This window comes from Pezoporus occidentalis, unplaced genomic scaffold (assembly GCF_034315485.1).
Source record: "Pezoporus occidentalis ecotype Australia unplaced genomic scaffold, CSIRO_AGI_Poc_V1 ctg144, whole genome shotgun sequence".
NCBI classification, from domain to species: Eukaryota; Metazoa; Chordata; class Aves; order Psittaciformes; family Psittacidae; genus Pezoporus; species Pezoporus occidentalis.
In genome coordinates this window covers 170,617-184,567 of record NW_026913252.1, presented here as the reverse complement: position 1 = coordinate 184,567, position 13,951 = coordinate 170,617, and the positions used below count along the sequence as shown (strand labels likewise).

Below are 13,951 nucleotides of genomic sequence, written 5' to 3'. Positions count from 1 at the left end.
GCAGGTTAAAGCCATTCCCCTTCCTGTCCCTACAGGCCTTTGTGCAAAGCCCCTCTCCAGGTTTCTTGTAGCCCCTTTTAGGCACTGCAAGGCCGCTATATTCATTTTGGTAGACTGCTGTATTCATTTTCTATCATGCTTCGTATCCAGAAAGCTTACTACATATTAAGCCCACCTACATGTTAAGTAGAACATATTAATGTATATTTGTGTTGTGGAACTTACTTCCCTATGAATAAAGCATGATCACTGTATAAGCTCACCGAAGGCTAAACCCTGGCTGTATTTGTAGGTCCATACACCATGGACAGAGACCACAGCAGGACAGTATTGCAGAGTGCTGGCAGACTGTTCCTGGAAGACAGACTGGACCTATAGTTAGAATGAGCTGCAGACCCTCTGAGGAGCAGCCAGACTGCCCTGAGGAGCCTGGTGAGCCCTCACTCCCAACAGCTCCTTCACAAAGACTTGAACCTGTTCTAGCATCCCTCTGAATCTTCAGGAAGTTTGTTAACATTTTGTAGTAGTTAAAATAGTTTGTTTCATGCAGTTTATGTCCTTCTTGAAGCAAGGGAGCTGATGCTGTCTACTGATTACTTAGGCTCCTAAAGGTGCATTTCATGGAAGCACTTGGATGATAACAAGACAAGTTCTGCCTCTGTCTCTTCAGCGTTTGGATGGGAACAATTTGCTGCAGAGAAGGGCTCTGAGGGCAGCAGGACATATGTTTATGTGACAGCTGAGTCTTCACAACCTAAAAGGTCAGCTGATTTTTTTATTCTTTTCTTTTCAAATGACAGCTTGCTGTTTACAGCCTATGAACAACAATAAAGCAGCCCAGCTTTTTCATCCATCTGCTTTCGCACCCACCATTTTCGCTTCCCTTTACTATTATTATGACTGTGCATTGTTAACCAGCTCCTGCCTTGTCTCAACACCAGTGAGAGCACCCGTCCCCAGCGCGGGGCTGCGCTGCCACAGGCATGGCTCCATCAGGCAGCTGGAACGAAGTCTGCGGTGCACAGACAAGTAATTAGCAACCTCCTCTTGGCCTCAGGGTCAGCTTCAGTTCTCCATGTCCCAGAGCTATACACAGAGCATGCTTGCTGGGGGCCTGCTTCACACAGCATAGAAACCCTGGGGAACATCTCAAGGAATCACAGAATCCCAGACTGGTTCAGATTGAAGGGACCTCAAAGCTCCTCCAGTTCCAACCCCTGCCACGGGCAGGGACACCTTCCACTAGAGCAGCTTGCTCCAAGCCCCTGTGTCCAACCTGCCCTTGAACACTGACAGGGATGGGGCAGCCACAGCTTCTCTGGGTCAGTGAACTTCCTTGTAACTTGTATCACAAGCTTAAGGAAACTGTTAGTTCTCTAATGTAGCTCTCTAAGACTAACATAAACCTAGTATTGCCATTCCAGTTATCTTTTAGTATCTGTGTTACTTGGGGAAGGGAGGTTTAACAAAGTGGTAGGGCTTTTACTATTTACAACAGTTATTTCAGTGATACATAGCTAATCACTGAATACCCAGACCTCTCAACCTCTCAGATATGAGGTAGAATAGAGAAGGATTGTATTTACTCTCCAAAAATCAGTCAGGTCATAGAACCATAAAATCACAGAACAGTTTGGGTTAGGGACCCAACAGCTGGGAAGGCACCTTCACAGGTTCACACACTCTGCCCAGTATGGCCAGCCAGATGTGGAAACAGAAGCTTACACGGACTGAAGCGCTTCCACAGCTGCTTTATTTCTGCCCCAGTGTCAGATTAAGGAGGAGTAAACGTAAGTGGACAAAACTGCACACCTGAAACCCTACAGAACTGAGCTCCCCAAAGCTGTTTAATAGCTCACAGCAGCCATGGGGCAGCCTTGGTGACACTTCATTTGTCAGAACACGGCTCGTGCTGAAGTACCCCACTGTTTCTTCCATGGCCCATCTCTACGTGGATGAATGCCACCTCTCTACTGACAGCTCTATCCATACCTCCAAAATGTCCCAGAAGAACAATGCTGTGTACTGCAAGCAGACCTGTCAGCATCTAGACATCCAGCCAGAAGTCCCCTGCTAATAATGAACTGCCTGATTGTGCATGTAGTACAAGTCATTAAAGAGGAAAAAAAAAATCAATAAGAATCTCTGTAGAGCCTATTATTGCCTCACAAATAATATTCTTATTGATTCCAGTGGTGCTACTTTTCACAATCCTGGCCTGAAAACATCACCCACCCATCGGACCACCAGGCTCACATCATCTCCAGCTGAGCTAATAAGGCCCTGCCTCATCTCCCACTTAGAGGAAAAATGGCCAAGAGTTATTGATTGCAATGGTGCCATTGCAGATTTCATGTGAACTCACTGAGGATGAGTTAAACTCCCGGAAGGGTTTTCAGGAAGCTGCACAAAAATGCTGGCAGGTTTCACAGAGCAGCCATCTCCCCCTCAGAGCGTGTTGCTGGATCACTAACCATAGACTGTCACTTGCGGCAACCCACATAAAGAACCTGGGGACAATAAAACCTGCAACATTTGGATTTTGATTTTTAAGTCAGTATAAAGGTAAGAGAGGATAAGGAGCAACAGGGTGTTGCCACACATGCCTTGCCTAATGGAACCACAGAATGCTTGGGGTTGAAAGGGACCTTAAAGCTCCTCCAGCTCCAACCCCTGCCATGGGCAGGGACCCCTTCCACTAGAGCAGCTTGCTCCAAGCCTCTGTGTCCAACCTGCCCTTGAACACTGCCCGGGATGGGGCAGCCACAGCTTCTCTGGGCACCCTGTACCTGTGCCTTACACCTCTTGCAGGGGGATGAAGGCTGAAGGAGCTCATGTTTTGAAGGGGGAATGTTTATCAGTGAAGGAAAGCTTCCTGCGCTGTCACGCAGCCATCTGTAGCAGGTGGCAACAGCACAAGTATCAGTTAACTACCTGCAACAGCATGTGTGGACATCCTGCCAGAGGAAATGAAACCTGTTTTCCAGTCTTCATCCTGTGTCATTTCTACTGCTAACTCCTTCTAACAATTATAAAGTAACTAATGCTGCTTCTCACCCCCACTGGTACAAAGCCCAGAACTTGTATTTTCTTTCTCCCTTTTTCCCCCTCTTACTTCAGGCTCTGACACATTTCAGCTCAGCATCTGGCTTTCGACAGCCCCTAAGAGGGAAATTCACACAATTTGGAAGCGTTTTGTATAACAAAGCTCAAAACTCTTCTGTTTCACACATGTTCTATTTAGACCCCTGTCTGGAAGCAGCACCACATTGACCAAACTTCAGGCAACTGCGCACAGAAAAGAAGTCAGCCAGCGACAGCGATCTCATTCAGGCTTCCAAACAAGAAGCCCAACCCTGCACCAGGGAAGGCAGAAAAGCTTGTGATCTCATTTTGCAGCAATCTGCCACACTTGTTTTGCATCCAGCTGTTAATTATGTTCCTTTCACTGTAACAACCACAGCTAATGGCTGCAGAACAGACGAGAACACCAAATGAACACAAAGTACAGAAGAGCTGAAACAATGCAGAACTCCTATAACACTTCCAACCTCCTCCTAATCAAGCTTTTTGACCACATACCGAATGTTTCTTCAAATTAAGCTCTCCCCAGAGCCCTACATTTCCAAAGGAAGCTGTTCTGGTTCACTGCATGGAGGGTTCACACTGCAGCTTTCAGATGTGGACAGGAGTTTTGTGATTCCACCCCTGTCAGTGATTAATGAAACTACAAAATATCCTAATTAAAACCTGAGTGGCAATGTTGTGTTGAGTTTTTCATGTGCAAGGGAACACGAGGCTGTATTGCATTTGTGCTAAATTGTTACTGCCTCAGGGTTTTTGGGTATTGCACTATCAGAAACGCCATGTTGCAGTCAGAACTATTAGTTGGCTCTAGGAAAAGCAGTCAAAGCTGCTCAGGTTATAGACACACATCAAAACCCATAACTCTTAAACACAAATTATACCCTTACATACAAATATATATGAATGAAACAAAACTTAACTATTTGCAGCTAATGTTTGAAATGTGGGGCTTAAGGATTTTACCACAAAATTAGAAATGTCACAACTACTCTTCTGAAGATCTAGATCCCACTCTTGGCTAATTCCTGTATAATTTTTCCCTTAGCACTTCCAGGATGTATAAGCATATATTGCACCAACATAAATTATTTTTGCTTGCTCAAACAGGAATTTGCTTTGCCTGGCAAGAGATTTCTTCTGCTGCGATAGAATCATAGAATAGTTAGGGTTGGAAAGGACCTTAAGATCATCCAGTTCCAACCCCCCTGGCCAGGGGCAGGGACACCTCACACTAAACCATATCACCCAAGGCTTCGTCCAGCCTGGCCTTGAACACTGCCAGGGATGGAGCATTCACAGCCTCCCTGGGCAACCCATTCCAGTGCCTCACCACCCTAACAGGAAAGAATTTCAAACTTCCCCTGTTTAAGTTTTAACCCGTTACCCCTTGTCCTGTCACTACAGTCCCTAATGAAGAGTCCCTCCCCAGCATCACTGTAGGCCCCCTTCAGATACTGGAAGGCTGCTATGAGGTCTCCACACAGCCTTCTCTTCTCCAGGCTGAACAGCCCCAACTTTCTCACTCTATCTTCATACGGGAGGTGCTCCAGCCCCTGATCATCCTCATGGCCTCCTCTGGACTTGTTCCAACAGTTCCATGTCCTTTTTATGTTGAGGACACCAGAACTGCACCCAACACATATATATAACACTGTATATCATATAAACTGTGTATCATTGCATTACAGGCTCTTTTGATTAACCTATGCTTAAAACATCCTTTACAACCTAATGTTCCTATCAGAGCAGCACAAGCAAGTCATCCTTTTCTGAATCCTTAGCACCTTATATGTAGAGTGTGATGCAACCTGCCAGCTCCAGAGATCCAGCAAAAGCAGGAACCACACATCAGTGCTGCTTTAATCTAGAATGCCATGGGATCCAACATTTCCATCCATATAACCCATTTATGGCATGTTGTACTTAAGCAAATAAAGTTTCTTCTTCCCTGGGGATCTATTCACTAGCAATTAACTATCACACAAGGGGGAACTACGTAGACACAGACACACACATATAGTTCATAATTTCCTTTATAAAGCCAAAACTAAAATTGAATTAATTGAGCAGTGCTGGAAGGAACCTATCAACTACACAGGAAACAAAGGTGAAAAGCAGCAGAGTATTAGAGAGATTTGTGCTTATTGGGCACACAGCAGGAACTCTGCAGGAGAATGGTGATAAATGAAGGTAGTAAACCACCGAGATACGTTGTGAGCATCCACTGGCATTGTCAGCCTGTTAAGGCAGTGCACAGTCCTCTGTGATGTGCAGCACCGTTCTGGATGCAAAAGACACTATCCCAAGCAGAGACCGAAGCCTCCACCATTCACCTTTGATTGAGTCTTTCTAATTCTGCTCTTTCAGAGGTGATGTCTCAGAGAATTTATGTACATTAAGGTTAAGATTCATGGAAGTACTGGCACATGTGCTAATAATAGACTTGGCTACCCAACTTCCTGATGCTATGTTAATGCTCTGACATTCTTCATGAGGTCAGAGGGTCAAATTGTATCATGTTATGTGATAATGAAAAACAATCAGGGGAGTCAAAGGGGAGGAAGGTGAATGCTTAGTGTGGATCTGGTCTGCAGACTGTTAGCTGAGCTGGCCTGGAACAGGAGAGGTATAAGAGAAAGTCACAGGCTGTCCTAGGCTGAATAGAAGCATGAAAAGAGGCCTTCCCTCTTCCTATAAAGGGATCTGGTGGGGCATTATATGGATGTCATCTGAGTCTGAGAATAGGGCAAACTGTTTTCTGAGCAGTCTCCATTTTAAACTTAGTAGCACAAAGTCTATGTCCAGGGTATTCAAAAGGAGTAAGACAGACATGCACACAGACACACAGTATGAATTCCTCAAGTGGATGCTCCCAATTGTAAGTGCTACATTATGATGTAACCAAAAGCAAGCTACAAGGTAATCCAACCTCATGGCTTTTGGGTAGTTCTCATCTCATGTCTCCTCCAAATTCACAAGAACTGAGATATGGAGACTATCAAGGTATTGCAGTTGTGTCTTTTAAAAAGACAATAGCCCCTGCCTGTGACATTCATACATATGCAAAGAAAAACAAGTCCAAATGCCAAGCAATGCATTTCATAAATCACATGCCAACATGTGCTTTCAGAGTCTGGCTCCCTAGTAGGCTTCTTGTTGGATTTAGACATCAGAGAGAGACTTGAGTGAAGGACAAGTAATGGCATGTTTAATGTACATTAAAGAGGATAATAAGGAATTAAACTAGCATCCAGTGGAGAAAGAAGGAAGGAGAAAGACAAGGATAACCAGAGGTGCTCATATGTACAGATCCAGTTTCAAAATTTCACTTACTCCATTTGCCTTGCTCAGAGCCTGGAAGTATATGCTGTAGCTTTTCAGAGGAGAAAGTGGAGCATTCCAGTAGCCATTGTAGGTTTTGTTGTCACCCACTGTGAAGGGCTGAGTGACAGGCAGGTTGATGGGTTTCAGCTCGGCTGCAAAGTAGTGTGGTGAGTCCAGACTGGAAGCATTCTTGTAGCTCACTGGGACAGAGAAGCACTCTATGATGTCTGCAGCTCTCCGTGCTTTCTGCAGCTTCTCCTCCTTGACAACCAGTTGATAGACACTAGGGGGGAGAGAGGAAGGGAAGATTAGAGACCCAAGAGCCTATAGTATCAAGAGTGTTTCCAACAATAGAAGACAAACAATAAAGGAAAGTAAGAAATACACAGGTAGAACACTGCACACACAGCTCTTACGCACCAGTAACAGTGGCAGTGGCCACTATGTGGGCAAGATGCTGATCACTTGTTCAGTTGACTTAGTTGAATTAATCAAGACATGCTTTGGTGAAAACCAGAATAATTTCAATAAGGAGTGACTAATAAAACATCAAACTTATAATGGATATTCCATGTGCTGAAAGCGGATGCTTTCTTCTTCAGCCACCAAGTTGAAACATAAACTGCTTTGGCCAGTGATTGTGGTAGAGCAGAGCATCAGAAAGTGGCAATGGGGTCCAGGTCCTTTTTGAAATGGCTTCAAGGTGCAAGGACCAGTTTAGATCAAAAAGATACTCATATCTTTTAAGAATGTAACTTTTCTTGGCCCTCCCTCGCATGTCTTTTTGGGATATATCCTGCAATGCAGAGCTCTCTAACGTTAATTCCTGATGGCAAGTCTTCCCCTATGCTCCATCACTAAAATGTTAGCTTATATAATGAGAAGGGGGCTGAACAGCTCTCCCAATTCACTTTTGTTTCAGGAAAAGACTCTTCATATTCTTTCCAACTCTACGAAACGTTAAGACTTTTCAATTCCCTCTAAGCTTCTGGCCTCTATGATATGCAACAGCAATCTTGTTAGTTCTAGCTCACTATTTCAGGCTCAGAGAGGTTGCAAGGCATTCAAATCAGACTCCCAGACTGGCTTGTGTTGGAAGGAACATTAAAGCTCATCCAGGTCCAATCCCCTGCCACAGGCAAGGACACCTTCTATTTTATCCAATCCCAAACACTCTTACTTTCTGATTACAGAAAATATTTCCTTTATGTATAGACATAAATATACATATCAATTAAATATCAGTTAATCTCCTTTCAGCCTACACAGAGGTGAAGGGATTCCTCCCCCTCTCTCCCAAGCAGTGTTCAAAGGCTGCCACTCCTTCTCTTGGTTATCCCACTTACAAACAATGACCCTATGGACCCGTCTGTCTTCGGAGAAGGGGAAGCTCCCAGGAACGTGGATCACCAAATAACTGCACTCTTTCCCTAATCATTAGGGACAATCATTTGATGACATTCTCAGTTTCTCCTGTGACAATATTAATATATGCTCCACCAGCACGGGCACTCTTTTTATCGTGAGCAACAGTTCTGAAATGTATAGACCCTGATAACAGATACTCTTTTGCCTGTATTCTTTCTCATTTTCACTTTCCTACTTATCCATTGACACATTTCTTCCTTTCACAGGGATAACGCACTCTTCAGCAACCTGAAATTTCACTTTATTCTTTTGGTATAACTTGAGGTGTTTCTGGAAGCACAACTATATGTTTATGTGCATTCAACTGAAATATAATAGATGTCCCATTTGTGTTCAAAGTTAAAACCCCATTAATCTCCTGCCCAAACACTGTCTCCTTTCCCATGAAACAAGTATCTGAGCTGGAGCTGCTGTCACTGTTCTCTCTAGCGGAACTCAGGATGAGTGACTGACTGCATTCTTGGCACCTTTATCCCCACCCACACCACCTGACACAGCACGTTCATCTCTGGGTTCCTAACCTGCCTGACCTCGTGACCGTCATCCTTCAGCCTCACTCTTCTCTCTGTTATTTGGTAGTGGTCAAGAGGCCACTCTCTGCAAGTGGGCAATGGAAATAAGGAGATCTCCAAGTGTTTGAGTGGCCAAGAGCATGTCTTATTTCGGAGATTACTCTGGACGGATGATTAGTACTCTGAGAAATTGTTTCTGCATAAAATAATTACTTTAGGTCTCACTTTCTGATACTTTAATCCCAGTATTCTAATCTTCCAGGACCCTCCTGAGGCCTGGATTCACCCCTAGGCAGTGCACAGACTGATGCCATCTCATCTGTTTTCCCTTTCCCTGCTGTAGTTCTGTTTTTCAGGCTGTGCTCTCTCTTCCTCATACCCAGTTTTTACCGAGGAGTCAGAATACGGGCATTTTCAGAGATCAGCTTCCCTGCACTAACCAGTGAGGGGCTGCAAGGCACATCAAGTGCTTCCATACATGCTACCACCAGCATTCAGATGCTCCCATAACTCTTTGCCCTTTCACTGGAGCAAGAAGCAATGAGCCTACATCCGAATGAAATTCCTGTGAGAATTATATTCTTTAAAGCTTTAAACTAGATGTGTTGGGGCAGGGGGCCATCATTCCACCCCAACACACCCACTCAGTTGCCAGCACCTATAATAAATGCTCAGAGCAATGCAGAGATATTACAGCTGCTCCAGCCAATGAGCCGGCTTCACCACTCGGTGGATAAAGAACTGGCTGGATGGCCGCACACAGAGAGTTGTGGTCAATGGCTCAGTGTCCAGCTGGAGACCAGGAACGAGTGGTGCCCCTCAGGGATTGGTGTTGGGAGCAGTCTTGTTCAACATCTTCATCGCTGACATGGACAGTGGGATTGAGCGCGCCCTCAGCAAGTTTGTCGATGACACCGAGCTGTGTGGTTCAGTTGATACGCTGGAGGGAAGGAATGCCATCCAGAGGGACCTTGACACGCTTGTGAGGTGGGCTGATGCCAACCTCATGAAGTTTAACCATGCCAAGTGCAAGGTCCTACACCTGGGTCAGAGCAATCCCAGGCACAGCTACAGGTTGGGCAGAAAAGAGATTCAGAGCAGCCCAAGGAGAAGGACTTGGGGGTGTTGGTCGATGAGAAAATGAACATGAGCCGGCTTCAGTGTGCGCTTGCAGCCCAGAAACCAACCGTATCCTGGGCTGCATCAAAAGGAGCGTGACCAGCAGGTCCAAGGAGGTGATCCTGCCCCTCTGCTCTGCTCTTGTGAGACCTCACCTGGAGCATTGTGTGCAGTTCTGGTGTCCTCAACATAAAAAGGACATGGAACTGTTGGAACAAGTCCAGAGGAGGCCCCAAGGATGATCAGGGTCTGGAGCACCTCCTGTATGAAGACAGGCTGAGAAAGTTGGGGCTGTTCAGCCTGGAGAAGAGAAGGCTGCGTGGAGACCTCATAGCAGCCTTCCAGTATCTGAAGTGGGCCTATAGGGATGCTGGGGAGGGACTCTTCATTAGAGACTGTAGTGACAGGACAAGGGGTAACGGGTTAAAACTTAAAACAGGGGAAGTTTAGATTGGATATAAGGAAGGTGAGGGTAAAGGTGATGAGGCACTGGAATGGGATGCCCAGGGAGACTGTGAATGCTCCATCCCTGGCAGTGTTCAAGGCCAGGTTGGACAGAGCCTTGGGTGACATGGTTTAGTGTGAGGTGACCCTGCCCATGGCAAGGGGGTTGGAACTTGATGATCTTGAGGTCCTTTCCAGCCCTAACTATTCTGTGATTCTATGATTCTAATTCCGAATAGCAAGCATCCAATTACACACTCTCAACTCCAGCCAAACCATCTGCATCACTGCAACTATTCTCAAAAGAGGAACAGTCAACTTTGCTCAGAAGGTTATAACTTTCCGTGATACATTATGATCCCTGTTTGTGGTGGGGCACTAACTCAAACTAAACTGAGTAGGACCTACCCTTTTGTCCTGCAGAAGCACTCCAGCTGCCATTACATCTGTGCTTTGGTGCTGAACAGGGTAATCGTTTGCTACTTGTTAGGACTGACACAGTGTTACGATAATCAAAGAGAAAGAGGAGTGGCTTTCCAGAAGGAAGTGCTAGAGGGAAGGAAAAAGAAATGTGGGCAACAGAAATAAGAAGGAAATATCCAAACTGTTTTAATAGCTCTTATTCTGGCTACCAGACAGTCACTAACATGGATCTCCTGGGGCTCTCCCTGTCTCAAGCTTCAAAGCTACTGCTTCCAGCCACTACCAGCTAACACTGCTTTCATAGCAGGAATCAATAAATCAGTTGCAAATGCCCAGCTGGATACACAAAAGTTTCAGTGTCGTACATTGAAATGATATTAAAAGAGACAATAGAAGCAGAGCATTAAAACTCCCAACACTGTACAACAGCTTCAGTACCAATAAACTAAAAGATGACACAGTAAACCCACATTTTTAATATTCAGCCACATCTGCAAACACTGCAAACAAACCCACACGCATGCTGCAGGGCAATAGAAGCAGGGATCTTTGTGTTCCCAGTGCTAAGTTACCCCATCCCACCTCGCGCAGCCACTTCCCACTGCTGTCCCCGCAAACAATAGTACAGGACCGCTTCCCAAGCATCCATAAGCTCTGCCCTCCAGGAAGCTCTTGAGAGATTCTCAAATCTGAACCACTCAGCCTGACTTCCTAGAAGAAGGAGAGCTGACTTCCATGGTGTGCAGCTGCACACTCCTATGAGAAAGGGAGGCCCAAACAGTGTGCCTTGATGGATTTCACAGGTCTTAGATAAATCCTCATTAATAGAAGCTTTTAAAAGTTTTTGACAACTCCATCCTAATCACTGATAAAAGTATCAGCCATAATGATCGCCACAGCACAAATGTTGTCTGCAGAGGAAGAAAATGTGCTCTTACCATCACCTACAAGGTAATATTTAAATGATGAGCTCTCTATTTAGTGTCGAAGCACAAGTGTGGATAATAAACATTCCAAATCACAGCCCATTTCTTTGCCACTGAGCTATCCCTGAGCATTGTTAGACTTCTCCTTCCCCTGCTCTTTGATTTCTTTTCGTGTTACTGGATGGACTGAGGAAGCTCTTGTCCAGAAATCCAGCCACGTATTTAGACAAGACTCAAGTTTTGATAGAGGATGTGTTTGAACATTGAGAGGAAAAGCTGAGTCAGAGCTTTCAATAAACAATTCAACATCTGGTGGGTTCAGGTCGGTATCTCGACATGGTACTTGCCAACAGAGTGAAATCTTCACTGCACCCCATGTAACTGTAGAGTAGGAAAAGGAATAACATTTCTTTGTAACCTTACAGTGATCCCTTCACCTGACTTATGAAAGCTTGAAAGAAACAATGCTTCTGCAGCTCAGTACCCCCTCTGGGCCAATTTCGGTACTAAACGTTCTTAAATGTATTTTAGAAACATTTAATGCATTTTCATTTATTTTTTATATGCAACACATAAATATATTAACAGCCATGTATTATTTCCAATAGTATTTTCTCCTGGGGAACAAAAGTAAGTGGCAATTAGTACAGCGTGATGTTGCGATGTGGGTTTTAGCACATCAGTGTGAGCAGGTTTTGCTCACAGAGAACAGGAACTTCTCAAACACATTGCGTTCAGAGTAATGTTCCACAGGTTACAGTAAATAAGAGACTACCAGCAGACAGCCATTCCCTTATGAATGGTTATCTTCATTCAAATTAAAAAGTACAAAAAGGGGCAAATGAAGTAAGGACAGAAAAGACTTGCAGCTTCCAGCAGCTGTTTCATCTCAGGCTGGAGGCATGGGGATGTAGCAACCAATATGGAGCTGGACCTTGAATTTCCACTGTTGCACCTCTTCTATGGAATGAACAGATTCAGTTCTTCTGAAAAGGCTGCTCTAACCCATGAAACTCAAACCCAAATACTATCTGACCAACCCACAAGAGTTAATGCTACACAGAGGTGAATAAAAGGCATTAGGTGCATCTGAGCAGGTTCAAAAGTACAATAACAACAACCAATTCAGCTTCTTCTATTTATGATGTAAGCATTTTTAAGCAGCATGCTTTTAAGGCCATGGAGCCTTGTCAACAGTATGGTTCATACCCTCTGCAAGCATCACACAGAAGCCCCACACATTCAGTGCTGATTTCCTGCTGCAGAGCTCTACAAGAAGCTGCAGAAACCAGATATAACTTCAGTGATCAAATACCAGACCTGCCCACTGGAGATGCTGGTACTGGAAACACACCCTGAGACCAGTTCCCTGGCTGTTATTTAACACTGGCACCCACTGGTACCACCCAGCTTTAAGAGCCCACTTTTTAAGTCAATAGTGAAGTTGCAGAATCCAGGCTTTTTACCATCTGGTTTTCCATTTAACCTATGATCCCATTAAATTTGATGGAGCCAATGTAAATCTATCTGTATATATCCATGAAGGTTCATGGTGTTTATTCTGACAGGATGGAGCCATCTCCCAAGATACTGATATGGGAAACAGCTGAATGTGCTGTCCAATACCTACATTTAGAATCCACATTACCTACTGAATATGCACATGCTTGTTCTATGGCCAAGATGGTTTCAGTGATGCAAACAGAGAGAGAAAAGTGGCATCAACATCTTTAGTTTCTTTTTCTTAAAGGTATCTATTCAGATACCTCTATTTATACAATTATTATATTTATATAAATATTTATATAATATTTTATTCAAAAGCCTGAATTCTGACACAGAGACTATAAGAAATAAAATAATGGGAAATTTGAGGAAATATAACAGGGATAGAAGCTAGAAATATCCTATAAAAATCTACCAACACTCTATAGAGCTTACCCTAAGAAATGGTGAAATTAAACAGTAAATGAGATCCTTCTTACAGTGCCTCCAGCCTCTCCTGAACCTGCACAGAAGGGATTTTGTAAGAAATGCAACCAAAGCCCACAAAACTCTAAAAAAGATTTATATATCATAAATTCTCCTAAAATTGACAAGAACTAAATGGATAACTGCCATAAAGCCTGATGCTGAGACTCGCTGCTCTGAGCATACACTGCACTGCTTTCCTTTGGCTATAATAGTGAGTATTTCCTCACCAGGCTCCTCCTGCAATCCTGTAATCAAACATTCTGGCATTCAGAAGTAACTCCACAGCCTGTTTCCAAGTTCATCCAGTGTTCTGGGTTCAAACACGTCGCAATATATTCCTGAGAATTGAGTCACCTGCTTCACGTGTTCTAAACTGTCACCATTTTGTATCTTCAATAGCACCTTTAATCAGATGGTCTGAAACTCATCTACAAAACTTAATGAACCAAGTTGCAGAGCCACCTAGGTTGTGCATGCAGGACACAGTGCTCTGTTGTGCAATTTTCTATCTATTTAAGAACTGATTCAAACCCCATTAAAATCAATCAAAGATTGCTACTATTCCCATTAGGCTTTGGAACAGCTCTATGCATGGGAATACAATACACTGAAGTTAAGGTTAGCTTTCAAGAAATGTTTTTATGAAGCAAATAGGAGAAAAAGACTGTTCTGCCATGTCACCTCCTAGAATATGCTTGGCTATTTCAAAGATTC

The 13,951-nt window shown here is 44.1% G+C and overlaps 1 protein-coding gene across 6 annotated transcripts in view; it reads right to left on the bottom strand.

The window, feature by feature from the left end:
• The window catches only part of PTPRT (protein tyrosine phosphatase receptor type T), a 278,660-nt gene that overhangs the window by 98,049 nt on the left and 166,660 nt on the right, over positions 1–13,951 (bottom strand). For all 6 annotated transcript variants that reach the window (XM_062610067.1, XM_062610071.1, XM_062610066.1 and 3 more), the window contains exon 10: positions 6,421–6,694. In XM_062610067.1, the coding sequence (XP_062466051.1) occupies positions 6,421–6,694 (274 nt within the window). The remainder of the gene's footprint in view (positions 1–6,420; positions 6,695–13,951) is intronic.